The 20906-nt window shown below is 38.8% G+C and overlaps 2 protein-coding genes and 1 long non-coding RNA gene across 12 annotated transcripts in view; 2 read left to right on the top strand and 1 right to left on the bottom strand.

The window, feature by feature from the left end:
- The window catches only part of KANK1 (KN motif and ankyrin repeat domains 1), a 125950-nt gene extending 119622 nt beyond the window's left edge, over positions 1–6328 (top strand). For all 10 annotated transcript variants that reach the window (XM_034410299.2, XM_087886175.1, XM_087886174.1 and 7 more), the window contains 4 exons: positions 929–1071; positions 2243–2443; positions 4539–4637; positions 5222–6328. In XM_034410299.2, the coding sequence (XP_034266190.2) occupies positions 929–1071; positions 2243–2443; positions 4539–4637; positions 5222–5287 (509 nt within the window). In that variant the 3' untranslated portion in view covers positions 5288–6328. The remainder of the gene's footprint in view (positions 1–928; positions 1072–2242; positions 2444–4538; positions 4638–5221) is intronic.
- A 3822-nt stretch (positions 6329–10150) lies between these two features.
- LOC148115146 (uncharacterized) lies at positions 10151–19392 on the bottom strand. Its single transcript, XR_015732249.1, has 3 exons — positions 19291–19392; positions 17092–17406; positions 10151–16403 (listed from the first exon to the last, which is right to left on the bottom strand). It is a non-coding gene; the product is annotated as an uncharacterized LOC148115146 (long non-coding RNA).
- The window catches only part of DMRT1 (doublesex and mab-3 related transcription factor 1), a 74585-nt gene continuing 72999 nt past the window's right edge, over positions 19321–20906 (top strand). Inside the window, exon 1 of the mRNA XM_034410302.3 lies at positions 19321–20623. Within this exon, the coding sequence (XP_034266193.1) occupies positions 20303–20623 (321 nt within the window). The 5' untranslated portion in view covers positions 19321–20302. The remainder of the gene's footprint in view (positions 20624–20906) is intronic.

Here is a 20906-nt window from a genome sequence, read left to right on the forward strand (position 1 = left end):
AATTTAATTGATTTTGCATTTGAGTTATTGTCCTTTTGGAAATTCTTTCTTTAGTTGCTAAGAATTCTGTTCCTAACTACAATACTTCTTTAATGGTGATAAGGCCCTCCAAAAAAAACCACCATTCTTTGACACCTGTAAGCCATTGAGTTAAATACATACAAACATGTCATTTCAGGAAGGCTTAGAAATGTGAAAAGCATTGCTAAAATATTTGTGTAAGGGAGTAGAATAATGTGTAGTGATTTTTTAAATTTAAAGTTACATTAAACTTGATTTGTTTATGAGATCTTCCCTACTAAGACTTCTCTGTGGGCGCACCTACTTTATGGAATCAACTCCTCCTGGAGCTCCGGGTGGCCCCTGACCTGCGTTCTTTCTGCCGTGACCTTAAGACATGGTTATTTCACCCGGCCGGATTGGACTGAAGGGGTTTTTAAGGGGAGTTTTAATGGTTTTTAACATCTAATATTGATTTGTCTATTTTATTGCTGTGAGCCGCCCCTGAGTCCTTTTCGGAGAGAGGGCGGCATATAAGCTTAATTAATAATAAATAAATAAATAAGACTTCCCTGTGTACCTGAAATTCTGGCCAGAAACTGTTACTTGTGGAAGTTCATAGAATTTTAGAATAATTGCCTTTAAGTTTACTGTCTGTAGCCATTGCATAAACTGTGGCTTTGTGCCCTCTTTCCAGCCCTCCTATCAGGCAAATTATAAAGAGAGAGTTGTTCTCTCTCCTTGGCTGAAGAACCATTCCTGTCTCTCTTTTCTCCTTTACAAATTCTTCTGAATCATCTTCATTATATAAGCAATTGCTGCACTTGGAAAAGACTGCTCTGATAATAGTTGATTCAGTTCTTTTGCACAATTGTGTCTTCTGAGCTTTCAACTTTCTCAAGAGATTCTCTCATCAATCTTTTTGCAGATGTCTGTAATGTAAATCATCAAAACAAGGCTGGCTATACACCAATTATGCTGGCTGCCCTTGCAGCTGTAGAGGCAGAAAAAGACATGAAAATAGTGGAAGATCTCTTTGCCTGTGGAGACGTGAATGCAAAAGCTAGCCAGGTTGGTCTGCTGCTATCAATCTCAGTCATTCAGAGGCTGGAAGATGCTCCCCAGAAAAATAAGAGGCTTCCCTATCTTGCCATCACTGGTCACTGGGAGGGGGGAGTTGGGAGGGGGATTGTGGGAGTTGGGATGATACCTGCTTTAGGAAGGCTGCAAGAGAAACAGAATCATCTTGCTTGTAAATACAATAATTCCATCATATCTTTAAAAAAGAAAAGATTTAGAGTAATTTCCCAACCTATGCATTTTGTTGCCCAACATTGAAAGAAATCATACATTTCAACTATAGTTGTTTTTTGGGGGGGGGCGACGGGGGGGGGAGCTTTTGGCTTTACTTCCAGTTTCCCTTTACTGTTTTCAGAGAAGATATGTAATAACTAAAATTAGTGAAACTGTAGCTATGCAAATCCATCATTGCTTAATGAGATGTGCTTCACACGTTTGTATTTATACTATTGGAGATATCTAAAACATTTCTCAAGGGGAAGACCAAGTAATGTATTTTAGATAAGGTCCTGTTCAGAAAACCTTTTTTCACTGGAGGCCTAACACTGCACAAACCATAGTACAATTTGAAGTCTAAAGTACAAGATCCTGATTGGTATTTATGATTAATTTGGTTAATATTGTCTAGAAAACTTCTATCTTCACTTTGAGTTTTTCTTTAAAAGTACATGTAGGAAGAAACCAAATGAATGACCCATGAACATTATTAATGTAAACTCTTTAAAATGCTGAGGAATGAATTGCCTTATAGGAAGCCTTAGAGGGAGAAAATGGCTGCCTGTTCAGAACTGAGTAGTTTGTATGAAACCCTGATATTACATGTATTCTGTAAGTGTGTATGACAGATCCACATTTAAGAATATGATGATCCTTTAATTGGGTGTGCAGTAATGGCGGGTTGCCCCCGGTTCGCATCGGTTCTATAGAACCAGTAGTAAAACCGGCAGGAGGCTCCACCCACTGACCCTGACGTCATCAAAATGCTTCTGCGCATGTGCAGAAGCTTCTGTTGCAAACCGGTAATAAAGGTAAATAGAATCCACCCCTGATGTGCAGAAATATAGGTGCTGGTGTTCTCTGTTCAGTAGAATTCTCTGTGAAATTCTGTTCGCAAAATGAGATGGGCTGTCCTCTGGTTTTGTTTTTTCTGCCCGCCATACAGGCTGGTCAGACTGCTCTGATGCTTGCTGTGAGCCACGGGCGAATAGATATGGTGAAAGCACTGTTGGCTTGTGGTGCAGATGTCAACATCCAAGATGATGAGGGATCCACTGCTTTGATGTGCGCAAGTGAACATGGGCATGTGGAGATAGTCAAACTTTTGCTAGCTCAGCCTGGATGTAATGGTACCCTGGAAGACAATGTGAGTTGTTTGCTTATTATTTGCATTCCACCCTTATTTTGTACAATTCAAGGCTGGGTACAAAATGCTCCTTACCTCCTACTTTTCGCACAGCAACAAAGTTTGTGTGGTGAGTTGGGTTGCAAGAACGACTGCCAGTTTTCATATTAAGGGAGAATTAAATAGAACTCGAGATCTTCCATTTGCTAGTCCTGCGTCTTAACCACACCACACTGGCTTTCAGTTGCCTCCATACATTCCCATTAGTTCATTACATTCCACGTCATCATGGCTGAAACTATTTTAGGGTAGAAGTAAGCAGACTGAAAATATGCATCAGATGTGTTTGCTTGAAAGTCAGCGGTCATTAAAATACTTGAATTTTGCTTGGTTGCCAGTTACATGCAGAGGCACCTGGCATTTGAATCTGAAGCAAACAGAGATGCTTTGGATCTGCTAGAGGCAACCTCTCTGTACTGTTTCTCTTACAGTGAAGTTGCCTTTTCTCTGAACATATGCTATTTATCTGACTGGATTAATAGAGACTAGCATTTTTAACAATGATATTATAGCTCTTTTTTTTTAAAAAATTTTTTTTGCAGAGAGCTCTTTTGACAACGGCATAATTCATCAGAAACCCATGTTATGAAGAGCAGACTCTGACTGTCATTTTTTTAAATATGAAATGTGCCTTTCAGCTCTGTCATACCTGTCATTTTATTGATAGGAAATCTAACTCAACCTATTCCCTTAAAAATATCCACGGCTTCATATACTTTTCCCAAGTTTGAATATTGGCTCAGTGTGTTCAGTAACACATACCACAATACCTCTTTTTGCTGCTTTTTAATCAGCATATCTTTTTAAAAGATATTCTATTAAATTTAGATGAAGCTCAGATCATGTGTTAGGTCACAGTTGTTTGATGGATTGGTAGATGACAGAGAGGGAGGTTAGAGCTGAAATAAAAGTGCTCTATTAAAACAATGTCCCCCAGTGGAGGCTTTAATTATATTCAACTCCAATGTACCATGGCTGTACATGTACTCTTCAAAGTATAAGTATGATAGTCATATATGTAAATAAAAAACAGCTCTTTAGAAACACTGGAAATTAAACACAGGTTTCATTTAATGAGTGTTATCAAGGTCAGTGTTTCCATTTTTTAATTTAAGATTTTGTTTTCTATTTTTTTTTTGTTGCTCTCACTGTCCTGTTCTTTTGTCTGGAAACAGTCTCAGAATTATTTGCAAGGTTTTTATAGTAATAATCCAGCACCCTGGTTGGAAGAAATTTGAAACCCATGGTGACTGCTGAATTGCTTCATAAAACAAAATCAAGCATTTATCTTAGTTAAAATTAAGTGGGTTTTTTTAAAGGACTATTATTGTGACTGATTTATATTACAGGAAATTAACCAAAATAACTTTTAATATATCAAGGTTGGTATGGATTTTAAAAAAAGAATATACACATTTTCTTCTGAATATGCTAGCATTGTAACTCCTTTAGTCATAATATCAGGGAATTCTGGAGTTGTAGGTTTAGTGCCAGATGGGGAAAGCGTTTTTTTTTAAAGGACTATTATTGTGACTGATTTATATTACAGGAAATTAACCAAAATAACTTTTAATATATCAAGGTTGGTATGGATTTTAAAAAAAGAATATACACATTTTCTTCTGAATATGCTAGTATTGTAACTCCTTTAGTCATAATATCAGGGAATTCTGGGAGTTGTAGGTTTAGTGCCAGATGGGGAAAGCGATTTATTTATTAAGTATAGGGCATCTAAAAGAGCTCATGCAATCACTGATGTAAAAATTTAGTTTAAATAAAGCACACACATATACACACAATATAATACAATATAGGAGATAATATATTAAGATAAAACCATAATAAATTCAGGATAAGAAAGAGCCATAGGCTTTCAGTGGGATAGATGTTATAATTCAGTATCTAAAGAAGCTAACTATCTAACTGCTTCTGGTATGGCTGTGGTGAAATCATCCCAGGTACCCTGAAAATTCCTGAGGGGACATTCTTGAACTATGGGGAAGTGATGATCTAAAAAGACAGATATTTCTATCTCATTTATTTTCTTTTTCTTAAGGATGGCAGCACAGCACTTTCAATAGCCCTTGATGCTGGGCACAAGGATATTGCTGTTCTCCTCTACGCTCACGTAAACTTTTCAAAAACTCAGTCTCCGGTGAGTGGCATAAGTTGTATTCCATGTACTCTACGATTGATGCAACCAGTATCAATACAACTAGTATATATGGCTGAGTGTTGAAAGGATTTCTGACTCTTAGAAGATCCAGTTAGTCTTCCACCCTCAGGCTAGAAGCTGCTAGGTGATGTTCTTATTCTTTTTGCTGTCATGGCTATTTATGTTTGAACTATTTCAATGTACCTGTTCTATTATCAGAGGTCATACAGTTGACTTGTAGGAAACTAATAGAAGCAGTAATGAGCTAAGGCTTATAAGTCTTATCTCTAGGGTGGGGGTCATGTGCTCTTCAATCCAGATTACAAAAAGGAGCAGAAATCCGTTCTTTTCCCTTTCTGTTGCTATTTTTCTTTCCACCATCTTCTATTTCTGGAACTATATCTTTCCAAAACCAACTCCCATGGCCACACTTTTTTGAAAGCATGTGCTGTATAACTCTTTTTGCTTTAAGTGTATACTCAGCAGAGCAGGACTGATCCAGCATAGTAATTCAACATACTGAATGGTTCTGTGACTTTGTGTTCTAACCTTACTAAAATACCATTTTTCCCTTTTCTTTTCAGGGAACTCCAAGGCTTGGAAGAAAGCCTTCCCCAGGTCCTACTCACAGAAGCTCATTTGATTGCTAATGCACAGAGATGTGTAAAAACTGCCACATCCTCTATGCTGCTAGTGGTTACTGTTTTACAGTGACAGATATTGAATGTAATCGTCATGTGCCTGTACTCACCAGCAAATTGAAAGCCAATATTTAGAGCTAGGGTAGCCTCTATAAGAAAGAAGTGAAGAAGCACTCTTGCGGATAAGAGAGAGTTTACACGTGATGTGGCTATCACTTCAGATCAATCCTCACCACTTGGATTGGTCAAACTCATCCATACGGCAGAAACTTTTTAGGTTTCCAATAAGGTGAAAGAATCTGATACGATTACAGTTTGCTGGATGGATGACTTGCTGTATGGGAACAGCTATCATAAAGGAAAGGTTCTCTGCTGCATCATAGCTCATATAAAACCCTAAAGTCCCCTTTGGCTCCTATTTTCAGCTTCCAGAAAATAGCCTATCTTTGCTGCCGAATATATCTTGCTGTTACCTACATACAGTTATTTAAGCTAGCTATTTGGTTATGACTCTACTGTATTACTTTGTAAAGGTATGTTCTCTCTATATATTTATATTTGCTACTGTTGGGATGTTGGCAAGAACTCTTTTATTATACACGTCATTCCAAAATGATTCTGATTGTTGTTTGAATGCTTTTTTTATTTAAAAAGGGATAATTGCTTAAATTTGCCCTTTGGAATATCAGCTGGTGGCTTTATGGCTTAAACAATAGAAGATAGAGTGTTATGGCCTGAATTGGCTAAATAAATTGTTGCTACCGATTTGTGTAGCTTTTCTATAACAGACTCAGTATTTTTGACACTTTGAATTCCAACATAACCAAAATAATATTTACATATAATAATAATAATTATTATTACATTTTTATTAACTCCATGATCCCTAAGATGTTGGAAAATGCTATTCTTTAGTGAATGCAAATGTAGTTCTGGGCACCTAGAATGCTTATTTTCCTGCCTTGTTCTCTGCATCATATGCATTTTAATGTTTGAAGTGCCTTAGATTCTTGCCATATTTTCAAAATAAAAAAATTCTTTAGCTTATTATATCCTTGGGCTTTTTATTGTTGGTTTGTTTTGGGTTTTTTTTTTTAATCTATGGAACTTGAAAACTGGGAAAGTTTTTTTTAAAACTTCTGGTTGGTTTACATTGTATCAATAATACACATTAAATTTGAGGCTAGAAACTACAATTTAAAAGGAATTCGAATGAATCAGGGTCCTATATTTTAACAGATAAAAATAAAAGTCTTTCATTAATATTTTCCAAAATCCAAATGAATGACATTTTAACATTTCTTTTAATTTTCATAGAATCATGTAAAACAGACAAAAGTAAAACTAAAGGGGAAGCACTAGAACATTGGTTCAGGGAAATATGTGACACAGTATGAAATGGAAGTATTGAATCAAATGCAAAATAGAAATCAAACTTGAAATCAGCAATAGCCAATTTAGCTGTGGAGCACCAGAAAATTATTCCAGAATATTATCCCAATTACAGAACACAACACAGAAGAGAAATATCCAGACATTTTACAGATTATAGTCTACAGTGATACCCCTTCCCTAATCTCATGTCTAGATGGTCTCAAGGTGCTCAGGAAGACACATCTGAAAATCTACTTTTTCCCATCTAACTTTTAGTTGTGTATTAGCCTATTTCCTTCATCTACAATTAAATCATAATGAATAGCTTTTATTGCGAACTGACTTAGCACTCACCATCATGGGTCTAGGACAACTCGTCACAGGACAACTTGCCATGGGACAACTCAACACTGCATTAATAGTTTCATTCAGGTACTTTTATTATTGGTGACCACGTTTTCATCAAAATTATTGTAACTCTTGTACTTCTATATTGACTTTATTTTATTATTACAGTTCCATTGAAATTAATTTAACTTTTGTATTTGTTGAATTGTCCCACGAGTTGTCCCACAGTGAGTTGGTTCCAGCAAGTTGTCCCATCCTACACTCTCACTACCAACAAGTCAAAGGGCAACCTTACTACAGTAACCAGGAATTATTCAGATGGGAAATTAAGCAATATAAAATAATTCTGTTTCTTCCTTATTTTAGTAATTCTCAACACCATAACTTTTCCTACCTAAGATGACATCAAAGTGATTTCCTGGCAGAGATGCCATTGTTTCATATGTGATTGTACAAATATGGAAAGGCAATGTCAGTCAAATACAAGTACTGTTTTTCATTGGAACTTGAAGTTTCGGGATTCCTAGGAAGAAAAATAATCCCAATTTAAAAAGCCAATTGCTTGCTACAGCTAGTTTCTCACTGCTGTGAAACAGAAGTTTTGTTTGATGACTGCAGTATAAACACATTGAATCGGAATGATGAACCAGAAAAAAGATATACCCAAAGACTTCTATTTCACACCTAACCTTCCAAAAACAATTAGGACATATATAGTATTTGGAAGGACAGATACAATTACTTTGGCCTAACTCTGTCCTCAATTAAAAGGTCTTCATCGTATGATTTTTAAAATGTCGTTTTATTAATGTTTTAAGTCACATTTTAATTGGTAGAATTATATTGTAAACAATTTTGAGATTTGTATATAGGTTATACCAATGTTTCAACCTCAGCATCCTTTAGATGTGTGGACTTCCAGAATTGCCCATGCTGTCTGGGGAATTCTGGAAGTCTACACATCTTAAAGCTGATTGAGAAACACTGGGTATGCATATGTTTTTCATGAACAAATTCAGCCAATGCTGTCGGGAAACCAAACCTCATATAACTCTTACCCCCTCCGCTAGGGTTCGCAATCTGGGTGTCCTCCTGGATTCTCGGCTGTTCATGGATGACCATCTGACGGCCATAACCAGGGGGGCCTTCGCACAAGTACGTCTTGTGCGCCAGTTGCGCCCTTTCCTAGACCGAGATGCCCTCGCCACAGTCACCCACGCCCTTGTTACTTCTCGGTTGGATTACTGCAATGCCCTCTACATGGGGCTGCCCTTGGGATGCATCCGGAGGCTCCAGCTGGTCCAGAATGCGGCCGTGTGGGTAGTTACGGGAGTTCCTTGTTACTCCCGTGCAACACCTCTCCTGCGTGAGCTGCACTGGCTGCCGGTTGCTCTCTGGGTCCGTTTCAAGGTGCTGGTGCTTACCTATAAAGCCCTACATGGCTTAGGCCTGGGGTACTTGCAGGACCATCTTCTGCCTTCCTCCCACCGTCCCGTGCGCTCCCACAGAACAGGCCGCCTCAGGGTGCTGGCGGCCAAACAATGTCGACTGGCGGCCCCCAGGGGGAGAGCATGTCGGAGCACCGACCCTCTGGAATGATTTGCCCACCGAGCTCAGGATAGCCTGGACCTCCTCTCCTTTCGCCGCAAACTGAAGACGTGGCTCTTCCGTCAAATAACTTGATCTGCTAGGGGTTGCACAAACTGTAATAATTTTAAATACGGTTTTTTATGGGTTTTTAACTTATTTTGTTATTTTGTAATTTGTATTATTGATTGTTGTTGTAAGCCGCCCTGAGTCCTTCGGGAGAATGACGGCATATAAATCGCAAAAATAAAATAAAATAAATAATTAATTAATTAATTTAAAAAACTATTATTTTTTTTTAGCCAAACCATTGTACAGTAGTTGCTAAAGAATAAACAATTAGCTGGTTTCTCTTTCCATTAAAAGCAATAGAGGAATTAATAATGCAAGTTACCTATGTAGTAAAACACAAAATAAATTTGTTTTCTGTGTGTCTTGATAATGCAGAGTGCATTTCTAGTAAGGGATCCAAAGAAGATGGAAGTTCTAAGATTCTTCCAACCACAAATAAGGAAAATATTCACCTGGTTTCCTATTTGGCTATATTATATGCAAATATAATATGCAAATATAATATATGCATATTATAGTAACTTATTATATGATGATCAGTTGCACTTTTTAACCACTGTATCCCCTTTTAAGTAATTGTTTATTACGCAGACACCTTTTTGGTGATTCTGGGACCGCTAGAGTGGTATTTGAAGATCTAATGTTCAGATTGCCCTCCAGCAAAGCAGGTGCCTATATATGGTACAAAGATGAGAAACATAGCAGCATTTAAAACGGCAGCATTTTTCTGCTTGCCATTTAACTGTGAAGAGCAGCTTTATTTAGAATGGATTTGTGGCCAGAAGCACCCTGCCGAGTTTCCTCAGGAAGGAAATGGCTAATCATAGGTTGCCTGTTTGCTTATTTAAGCACAGCAGCAATTTTCAAGACCCAGTTGCTGAAGGGTGTAATCCAGAGACCGTACCAACCATACAGCAGCATTGTGCTGTAACGAAAAGTAAATAAACTTGCAAGAGTTGCCAAGAAATTCTTCTAAAACTGAAGGACACATCTGAGAAATTTGGACATAACCTAGAGACAATAATATCAAAATATGGGTATTGGGCATTTATTTGGCACAAATTACTTGAAATTTGGGACAAATATAACCACTCGCCATTTTGAAACCTAACGTATTTTCATTGAAGCTAACCCTCCTTCTAGACAAGATCGAATGGCATGGTAGTCTGCAGAAGTAGACATTTTTTTCTGATAATGTAATCAACTTTTAAGCCTGGGCAAATATTTAATAACTGCATGGTGGGGAATCATGAAATGTCAGCTATTACCATTATGTTTGTCATTGAAAATAGATAATGATCAACATCATCCCAGAAGAACAGAAAGAAAATAAAAGGAAAAGCAGATGTATAAAAAATTAACTTCAGATAACATGATTCTGGAGAATTGCCAAAACTGAAAAAACAGTTTACACACAGTTTGGATTGATTACAAAAAGACATTTGATTCATTACTACATAGTTGAATCATTAAATGTTTGGAAATAGCTGGTGTCAGTAAAAACATTAGAATATTTATTAAAAAAATAATGATGCAGTGAAATACAGAATTGGTGGTTAGAAGTGAAAAATATGGGTTTGTCAACCATAGCACAGGCATTTTCCAGGGTGACTCATTTATCACCTTTATTATTTGTCATTGCCATGATCCCACTTTCAGTGATTTTAAAGAAAACAAATATTGGCTATCAGAAAGCAAAAAATGCTAAAAAAAGTCTCACATTTGCTTTATATGAATGATTTAAAACTATAGAAAATCAGAAATCGAAATCTAGTCATTGAAAAACACTGTAAGAATTTTAACACAGGTACACCAATGGAATTTGGCTTAAAGAAATGCGCTACAGTGGCAGTACGTTGGGTAAAATCACAACGAAACGGAAATGCAAAATAGTCGAACGATCAGAAACATCAGGATGAAACCTACAATTATCTGGGCCTTTTACAGTTAGATAACATTGCACACAGACAAGTTAAACTCTGATTAGTAAAGAATATAACCATCGTGTGAGAAAAGTACAAAAGGCAAAACTGAGTGGTGGCAACACCATCAAAGCCATCAATACCTTGGTCATATCTGTGATATAATGCACTGCTGAACTGGACACATTGAACCGAAAAATAAGAAAACTTGATTCCTATTGAAATGCATTACATCTCCATAGTGATATTTATAGATTACAGGTAGATCTCGACTTACAACCACAATTGAGACGAAAATTTCTTAACAATTTGTTAAGTGAGTTTTGCCGTTTTATGACCTTTCTTGCCTCAGTTGTTAAGTGAATCACTACAGTTTATAAGTTAGTATCGTGGTTGTTAAATGAATCTGGCTTCCTCCTTGATTTTGCTTGTCAGAAAGTCACAAAAGGTGATGACATGACCTTGGGACACAGCAACAGTCATAAATATGAACCAATTGCCAAGCGTCTGAATTTTGATCATGTGATTATGGGGATGCTGCAAAGGTTGCAACTTTGAAAAACAGTCATAAGTCACTTTTTTCAGTGCTGTTGTAGCTTTGAATGGTCACTAAATGAACTGGCCAGAAAAAATGGAGGCATAACTTTAGTTTGGGTGAAATAAACTGTTGAAGAAGAAAAACGTTCATTGATTGATATAAAAGACAGCCAAGAACAAGCATTGATGCAAGTTAAAAATTGGAACTTACTAAATGTGCAGGAAAGAAAAAGTGAAAACTGTAATAATGTAATAAAAACACAAACAGAATGCTAGCAAGGAAAAGCATTACATGGTCAGTTTCTACAAAAGCTGGAAGGGGAAAAAAGGATAAAAATAAAAATCTGGCAATGGTTTACAAAAACCTTGAAGGCTTGATTTTGGCTACACAAGGGCAAACCATTTAAATGAATGCAATCAAACCCAGAATTGAAAAATCATCAAATGATTCAAAGTACAGATGGTTTAAAGAAGCAGAAAAAATAGTAGACCTTATACTAAGTTTGTGCAAGAAAATTCACCATCTGATTATAAACGACAACGTAACACAATTGCCAAAATGATTCACTAGAACATCTGTAAAAATGAACATGTCCCAGTGATGAAAGATTGGTGGGAACATAGACTTGAAAAATTAGTAAAAAATGAGCAGGCTAAAATGTGGGATTTCCGAATACAGACTGATAAAAGTCTTGGCGCATAACACAACAGATTTAATTATGGTTGAAAAGAAGAAAGTGAAGGTAATTGATGTGGCAACAGCAGAAGAAAAGACAAAGAATTGGTGATCACAAAGTATCAAGATTTGAAAATCAAAACTGAAAGATTTTGGCGTAAACCAGCTGTGGTGGTCCCACTGATAAGGTTTAGCGTCCAGATAACTGCACAATCATCTGGTAATCTATACAACACATACTGCATAGTCAGTCTTAATTCACAAAGGGTTTATCAGGATGAATTTAGGAAATATTTGTATAACTCTATGGAATCTTTCAATTCTTGAACATGTGACAGAAACCATAATTAAAATAACTAATCCTAGTAGTTATATATCACAGAATTGAAAAAAAAAATACAGTTTATGGAAAAACTGCACTAGAGCATCTAAAATACAGTTAGGACCTTCTGGAAACAATTGCTAAAAGATTTCCCAAAAGGATTGCTAAATCTGGACTACTGGCAGGATAGTAAATGACTTTCTCTTAGCAAGATTTCAACACTCTTAAATCTTAATCTGTTCCAAAGGGAAAATTACTGTCAAAACAGCAGCCATTTCCCCAAGGAGAAGGGAGACCCCTGCTGGTGAACATCGGGAAAGAGGTGTTAAAAGAAATTGTATCCCTGTGAATGTTTCCTCCATGTCACCATTGTTTTATTTATTTAGATAGGACCTACTAACTGCTATGCCAAAAGATAATTGTGCCCATGTCTCTCTGATAATGTGTGAATTAACATCTACATTTCTAGATTGGCAATATTTGCTGTTTGGGCCTTTAGGAAGCCATAGTCTAAAGTATACAGAGATTATCATTTGTAAATCCATAAATGTTTCTCTGAGCCTCTCTGGTGGTTCTCAATTTATTCTGGATGTGAGATTTCTCATACTGACATGGGGAATCTTATGGGGTTAGTTATTGTATTTGCCAACTTTAAAAAACTGGATTTGCCTATCCCAATATGCTTCCGTCTGCGTATTTTCAGATTTGTGAATCACACCGGGTGAAATCCAAAGCCAGTTTCTTAAATGTCATAGGCATTAATTTTTGTGTTCCATTTTATATAGGTCTCTGACAGGTAGAGACTTAAATAAGAGAGACTACTATTCCTGGAGAAAATCTATTTGCGTGGTTGCTAAGAGTTGACACCGATTTAAGGGTGCATAATCCAATAGGATTGCTAATCTGAAAAGCAGGTTAAATATGCTTAGAGCATCAGCATCTGTTCCAAAAGTTTACAAGAAAGATGTGACAATGACGTTTGTTTGTTTGCTTCTCTGTCTTCTTAGATCTCAAGGCTCAGGGCAGCAAAGAGTATACAATTTTTTTTTATGTTTAAAAATCCTGTTTACTGACATAGACTCTATTGAATATCTGATTATAATCTTTTCTATTTTAGTGTACGATAATAATATGGTAGAACGGGGGGCACTGTCTAATATGTATTCAGAAAGGACTTGTTTTCTGATTAAATTTTTCCCTGCATGTAAGATTTATCTTATAATGGGAACGGACAAGATAAAAATACAGTAGTTAAAATAGATACTGTTCACCTCTCTCTCAATATGGTCATGCTAAAGATGATAACATGTTACTTATTCATTCACACAAGTCATAAAAATACAGATTGTTAAATGATAGCAAGTTTCACAGTGAAGAATGCTAGCTATGCAATTTGGTGTTTTTAAGGCTCTTTTTATATACTCAGAATGTTCCTGAGCCATGAGGAAATTTTGCTTTTTTTTTTTTGCTTAGAGCTCATTTAATACAATTTACAATTAAATCAATCTTAGATTCTTTCTTTTTTGAACAATGTTTAGATGTTTGCTACTGTACCCATTTTACAGATAGAAAAGTAAATGGGAAGGAACGATTATTGAAAATCAATAAGGATTTATTGCCTACCTTTTTACACAAAATAGTAGTCTTAGTGAGTAGCAATTAAATTAAGTCTTAATTTCTTTTGCCAAAGAAATGAAGTGGGAACAGCATTAACAATCATTCTACGTCCAAGGAAAATAGAGGAAAGAAAGCTTTGCTTCGATTTTGACTATGAATATATAGCAAAAGGTACACACACACATGCACACACTCAACGCATGCACACACAATAAAATTCAACTTTATTAAATGTACCAAAAGATAGGGTACTGCACACAAGACACAGATATAATGAAGATAAAATACAAAAAGCTAAAATAAAAAAATGCAACAACTCCCAGTATAATTCTAACTCAGGGGTGGGTAACTATAGCCCCTTTACAACCTGGTTCAGGAATTCTGGGAGTTGAAGTCCACAGGACATAAAGGGTCATAGGTAGTTGCCCATCCCTGTTCTAACTGTAGCTAAATAACTAAATTGAATAAATACAAGGTGGTGTGGCAAAATCCCAGAATCATCCATATTATCGAAGACTGGGGCCAAAATTAGTGGATGAAATACATGATTAGTGGGAAATTACACTACGAAAGCCTAGCTGAGGGCACCACTCACAATCTCAGAAGTTTCTACATTGGTGGGGAAAGAATGGGAAGCAGAGAGGGAGAACTTGTAATCCTAATATGGTAGGATATAATGATGTCATAGGCATCACTGAAACTTGGTGGGACTACACAAATGAAAGGAACATCATCCTGGAAGGCTAATACTAACAATATGGCGCCCTTCAGTGGATGTCTTCGTCGGAGAAACTTCATAGCAGAAGTACCAATGCTTGAATCCAGTGCCAAACCACACTGACCATAGTTAAGCAGCCATACTCAATGCAGGTCAGGAGAAATGTGTATTCGCATTAAGCAGCCAGAGCAGTTTAACTCATGTATTGTGTGAACATGCCCAATGGCTGGATAGAGATATTGTTCCACATTTCAGAATTGTTTACTTTGACACTGATGTATATATATAGGCTTCTTTATCTGCTTTTACTCACAAATATGCAGAAAAGACAAAATACCAAGAGTTGTGTCCATAGGCACCCTGACACCACTCTGTGCCAGACTGAAAATGTAGAGCATAGTACTAAGTGTGAGCCCAGCTTTTGTGACTTAGTTGGCAAGCTAGGATTAAACAAAGCATAGCTTGGCATGATTATTTGTCAGGGTAAAGAGGGAATAAATGAAATAGGCTCTTCATCCAGAAAAGAAATTGTTTGTTTAAGACATGGATTGAAGCCCTTTAGCCAAGACGTTTCAGCATTAGATGAGCAGTATTAAAAATAGCATTGAGGGGAAAGCATTTGCTTAATCACTTGAAACAATCTACTTATTTCTGACCTTCTCTGCCACAGGGGAAAACTAGCTGTATCCAAAAGGAAATTAAGTATCATAAATAAAAAGGTAGCAATTAATTGTGTAGTCTCTTTTAAAGAGTCCCAAGCTTCCTTCGTCACACTCTGCCAGTTTATCAAATCTAGCTCCATTACGGTTGTCTTCTCTCTCAATTGATGGTGACATTCTAATCAGAAAGCCTCCTATGAACTGGAGCTGGCCTGTGATAAAAGAGCACAAACATATAGAGTGCATATAGGATTCTATCCGTCTTGCATTGTGAATTACAAATGTTCTGAATGTCAGTTTAATGAGTCATGCAGCAGCCCTTCAATGTTCTAAGTCACTGGTCCAATTAATTTTTTTAGTGCCCCTAAAATGAATCGGAGGATCTGTGTCAAGTAATACAGGGGTGGCTTTTGCCTGCCCCTCTCCGTCCCTTTTACAAATCAGACTTAGCCAAGCTTTGAAGCCACGATAAATTAATCAGGTTGATTAACTGGGTCATAATTTAATAGAACATTCAAAAATGAATTTTCCAGGGAAAAGATTCACAACATTGGGTGCCTATAGAGAATGTTATGCAGCACTGTGAAAGGATAATGGTGTGTGAGGGTGGAATGGGGGGGGGGTCTTTGAGCGGAGGGCCTAATGTTTGAAGATGCTTGATGTTTAGGAAAGGTTTGCTTCTTGTTTTTTCAATGTTTCTCCTTGTTTTCTACTGTTTTCTACTGTTAATGTACTGCTGTACTTAATCTGTGAGGGAGAGGCACCTGCTGTCTGAACAGAGTCACTGAACTATTTGGGGTAGGCCAGGAACTGTAGTCACTGGCTCATACATTGCATTAAACTATGGTGTGTGTAACCTTGATTCCTTTTATAAATAAGAGTTGGCTGTCTTCATATCTGCAAAGTCATAAACCATAAAACATACACAACAAACTAGTATGACTAGACTTGCACAACATATTTGTGGACATTTGTGCCTCAGGGTTGATTCATTCAATGAACCATTGGTTTGCTTTCTTGCCAGTCTCTGGTAGTGTGTTCTCAGGCATCTTCTCCAACGCTAAAATACAAAAGCATCAATAATCTTCCCATTCTGCTTGCTCCATATCCAACTTTTGGTTCCACAGTGTCAGAGGAAATACTGAGACTTGCACAATTCTGATCTTGTAAGATTCATTGGGGATATTTTCTGGAATGCATTTCCCCACAACCTTGGCTAGATTCAACCTATTTTCTCTGCTTATCTTACCAGTCCCAGTTTGATCAACTTCTGATTTTTGGAGGATGACTTTTCTGTAAGATAGAAGTGTCTATTCTGGTTACTTTGGTGGAATACATAATTACATATAAAATGATCAAATTATATTAATATTTAACAGGTGTGTGGTATCTCCAGATATCAAAAGCACGTTGTAAAAGTTCTGCACACCAAAGCTGTGCTGCCATTTATGATCCTCTACTAGGTGTTCATCACACAGCCCACAAACATGTTTTAGCAGAGCAAAACTGCTCAGGTTCTGCATATAAAATGTGAATAAACCTATCTTCAAATATGTCAATTCCCGCATTGTAAGGCGTATACTGCGGGTGCTGTTTGCCTCTTAAGTGACTTTATCCTTACAAAAGGTATACTTAAAATTGTTCTTAGCAATCTCTGTGACTTATAGGAAATAGTGATTTCCGCAATTATATGAGGGATTTAGTTTCAGTTCCTGGACTACTCTAAGAATGTCTACGACAGTTAACTTATGGTGGCTATTTATAGACCATCATGCTGTGTCTGCAACCATGTCACTTGCATTATAAACATGAAAATGATGTGAAACTGTGGACACCTCTGCTTCTCAGTAATGTTATGTCAGTGTTCTCTAGGATCAGGTGGAAACAGCCTCGCATCCTGTTCAGGACATATTTTTGCATGTAGTTCTCTGTATGAGTCATCCCCTCTATAAAGTCCTGCTCAGTGGTGGTATTCACTTACCTTCGCTATTGGTTCACAAATAGGAGCGCACGTGCCACCTCTGTACATGCGCAGGATCTTCTGTGTATGCGCAGAGCGTCAAAAACGGCATGTGATGATGATTGGGTGGGTGGGTGGGTGGAGCCTCCTGCAGTCGCCGCTACTGGTTGGCCCGAACCGGATAGAACCAGCTGAATAGCACCACTGGTCCTGCTGGTCATTCCCAAGAATAGCACAGCTGACAGTCACGGAACCCTCTAGTCACATCCCAGTGCATCTTTACAGAGGGAAGAGGCTGTTCATGTAGGCACTTTGACATGCAAAACCTCCAGTTTCCTACAAATATAGCCAAATGATTTCTTTTAGTGAAAAAAACACAATTGAAGTATCTTGTTTACAAAAGCCATTTCGACAGCTAATAACACACCAGAAGCCCATTTTCCCATAATGTTTCATAACGTCCCTTCCTACAAGTTCCCTTTGCCACTACAGGCCTCTTACTTAGTTTTTTTTACTAAGTTTACTAAGTAAACTAAGGCCTCATCAGCAGCCTTTCATATGTTGCCAGCATACTTTGTCATTGCACATGAATTTAGGGCCGCTAATTCTGTTCATTGACAGAGGTTTGGTTCCATATTACGCAAAGCTAAGGAAAGGCTCAACAAAATCAGGCCTTTGTTTTATCCCAGTTCAGAGCAATTAAAGTTCTGAATATACAGAAATCTATACAGAAATTAAAATCTGAAAACAAGGCTGGTGAGAGGTTTGATTATTAGTTCCTGCAAATTCTAAACCAGGGGTTTCAGACAACTGGAGTTCAGACAACACAATATATCTCAATCTGATTAATAAAACATATCCTTCGCAGTGTCCATTTCTGCAAGATGTTTTTCTGTGGCACATACCTTCTTATTGATCCATTACCTTGGGCTATCATGGCATGCAAACACAACTAATAATTAATGTAAAATTTAGATCAAGAGCTAACAGATGTTTTGTCCTCTAAATCTGGTCTCTCAGTTTCTTTAGGGACCAAATTTCTCCCTCTGGCCGCACTTTGGACAATCAATCTGATTGTTTGCATCATAGCCTGTCATTGGCAATTGAGCGTAAAGGTATTTTTTTTTAAAAAAGCTAATGAACAATAGTAGAGTTGTCTTCATAATCAATTTGGCCAACATGACCTGGAAAAAGATTGAGAAAGCAGCATTTTTCTATTGACAGCACATACACAGGTTCGTTTCTTTGTCAATTTAGATAAAGTAGGTTTTGCTGTTGAAGTTATAGATAATTTGGGGAGAAAAATTCTTGAGGTACCTGTAATGTTATCACAGCAGCAATAATCTTTCTTCTGTGGTGGGAGTTATGTTTTATTCTTCAATCACAGTCTGGGTTACCTCTAGCTACCTCCCCTCCCCTCAAGACTCACAAATTCCTATTTCTGTTCAGGTGTTTCACATGAAATATTTATTGTATTACCTAAATTGTATTTTGCATTTCCTGCTTGGATAACAACGTCAGAATCATATGTTGAACTGTTTGCAAACTTTTGTTTGCATTCCACTATCATATTCAATCTCTTTTAGGGAGGGAGGGAAGAAGTACTTAACAAATTTTCTTCTAACAGCAAAACTGCCAATCAACAACTGATAACTCTTCTTTTTGGAGAGAAAAAGTGTTGGTCCCTCAGACCGTTTGAACGAAACGTCCACATATTTAAGAATAACTATTCAAATTTACGGCCGTTGCAGAACTATTTCTCAGAATACCGACCGAAGAGAAACCTTGAATTTTCCAGGGAGGTGGTGGGTTTTAGCCGTTAATCAGCCAGACTAAAGATGTGAAATTGGACGGAAATCTCCCACTTCTCTTCCCCCCTCATGAAGTGGAAGAAAGGTATGGAAGCAGCTGTTCCCCATAAATCGTCTGGCCCGAGACATATTTCTGCTGATCCTATGCCCCCCCCACCCTTCCCAAGGACGAAATTAAGTCCCCTACGAAAACTTATTTCCAATTATACGCGCCCGCGTTCGCCAACGCTGCAAACCTCAAAAAGTTCTCCGGGAACGAACGCAAGAAAAGGCTTGCAAAGACAAACGAGGTTCCGCGAAAAGGGCCAAAACGTTATTGAAAACGTTTCATGGTTGTGTCTCAGCCTCCCCCCCCCCCCGCCATTACAACTTATAAACGCCTCTCATTCCATTTGCCGCCCATGCTTACAAAACGACTTGTGGGGTCCCTTGTAGCCGTGACAGGGTTGCGTTGCAGAAACGCAGTTTGCGCTGCAAGGGCGTTGCCCTCGCGCGAGCGCGGCTCGGATTTGCGCGCGCCGGCGACCTGCCTCGCTTTGCACCCATCTTTGGGAATCAACCGCGTTAAGCGGGGCGGTGGAAACGTTTCCTATTGAAACGGGCCCACCAGCAAAACCAGAGAAGAGTTTGGTGGCGCCTTCAAGACCAACCCGGGTTATTTTGTGAACCCTGCCACTAAGTTTCGGCAGGCTGCAAATACTGCATCCAGACAATATTGCTTTTTCTACAAGGCAACTGGATTTTCTTGGGTGTGTGTTTTTTTTTCTTTGAAAACGTTTGCTTCTCATCCAAGAAGCTTCTTCAGTTCTTGGATGCCAAGCGAAGGTTTTCAAAGAAAAAAAAAACATAGAAAGTCCAGTTGCCTTTTGGAAAAAAGCATCTTTGGGACAATCACGACCTGGATGGAGGATTGAGAATCTCCATAGACGTTTGCAAGTGGGCTGTAACCCTAAGGAGAAACTTCCGTGCCAAAGGCCGTTGCATTGCAGGCATCTCTCTGCAAGGAACCTTATAGACCGGGCCTAGCCAGGGGTGGGGTGGGGTGGGGGTCAGGCTTGCATAAAGCCGCTGGAGGGCCTTGGGGGTGGAGCCAAGAGCTCCCGGGAGCGGGTCAGGGCTCTGGAAATAAACCTTCGAACAAATAGCAAAAAGTTCAGCGAGTTCCCCATTTGACCCGCGCGTCTTTGCAAAGTGACGAGGTGGGCTGCTAACTTTGCACGGCTTTTGCTGCCACCTGCCAGCCGGCTCTTCCAGAAGCTGCACCCGCACCCAAGCAAAAAGCAACCGCTTTTGCAGGCCAAGGCGAGCTGCTTCCTCCGGGGGGACCTTCGCCGGTCCTTTTCAGGCTTCAGGCTTTAAAAAGCGAGCCCTTCCTTGCAAAGCCGAGCAATTCTTTGCACTTAACGGCTCGGAAAGGCGCCATGCCCAACGAGACCTCCTTCAGCAAGCCGTCGGCTTCGTCGGAGCATCACGCCCAGGGGACCAAAACGGGCCCTTATGGGAAGGCTGCCGGGCTAGCGGCCGCCGGAGGTGGCGGCAACTCGGGGGGTTTAACCCAGGGCCCTGCTGGGGCCGTCACCGCCGCGGGGAAAAAGTCCCCGCGGCTCCCCAAGTGCGCCCGCTGTAGGAACCACGGCTACTCCTCGCCCCTGAAGGGCCACAAGCGGTTCTGCATGTGGAGAGATTGCCAGTGTAAAAAATGCAGCTTGATCGCCGAGAGGCAACGGGTGATGGCCGCCCAGGTGAGCAGCCGGAGGGTTTAGCAAGGAAAGAAATGGCGGGGAACCGGCTCTGGGGCAGAAAAAGCACAGGGCGGCCTTACTTGCCGCTCGGTGATGCTGGTTGGAAAGTAAAGTTCATCCCCTAAAACTGTGCTCGGGAGAAATGGGTAGATTTGACCTGCTGTGTAAAAAAAACAAACTCCCGGATGCTTTTTCTGCAGGAACCCTTAACTTCGTTGCCGGAGTTGAGGATAAATTTGGGGGGAGAAAAGTATGTCCCGCACCGCCTAAGATACTGTTCTGT

The sequence above is a fragment of the Pantherophis guttatus genome, chromosome 2 (genome assembly GCF_059756535.1).
Source record: "Pantherophis guttatus breed Tessera chromosome 2, ASM5975653v1, whole genome shotgun sequence".
In the NCBI taxonomy this organism is placed as follows: Eukaryota; Metazoa; Chordata; class Lepidosauria; order Squamata; family Colubridae; genus Pantherophis; species Pantherophis guttatus.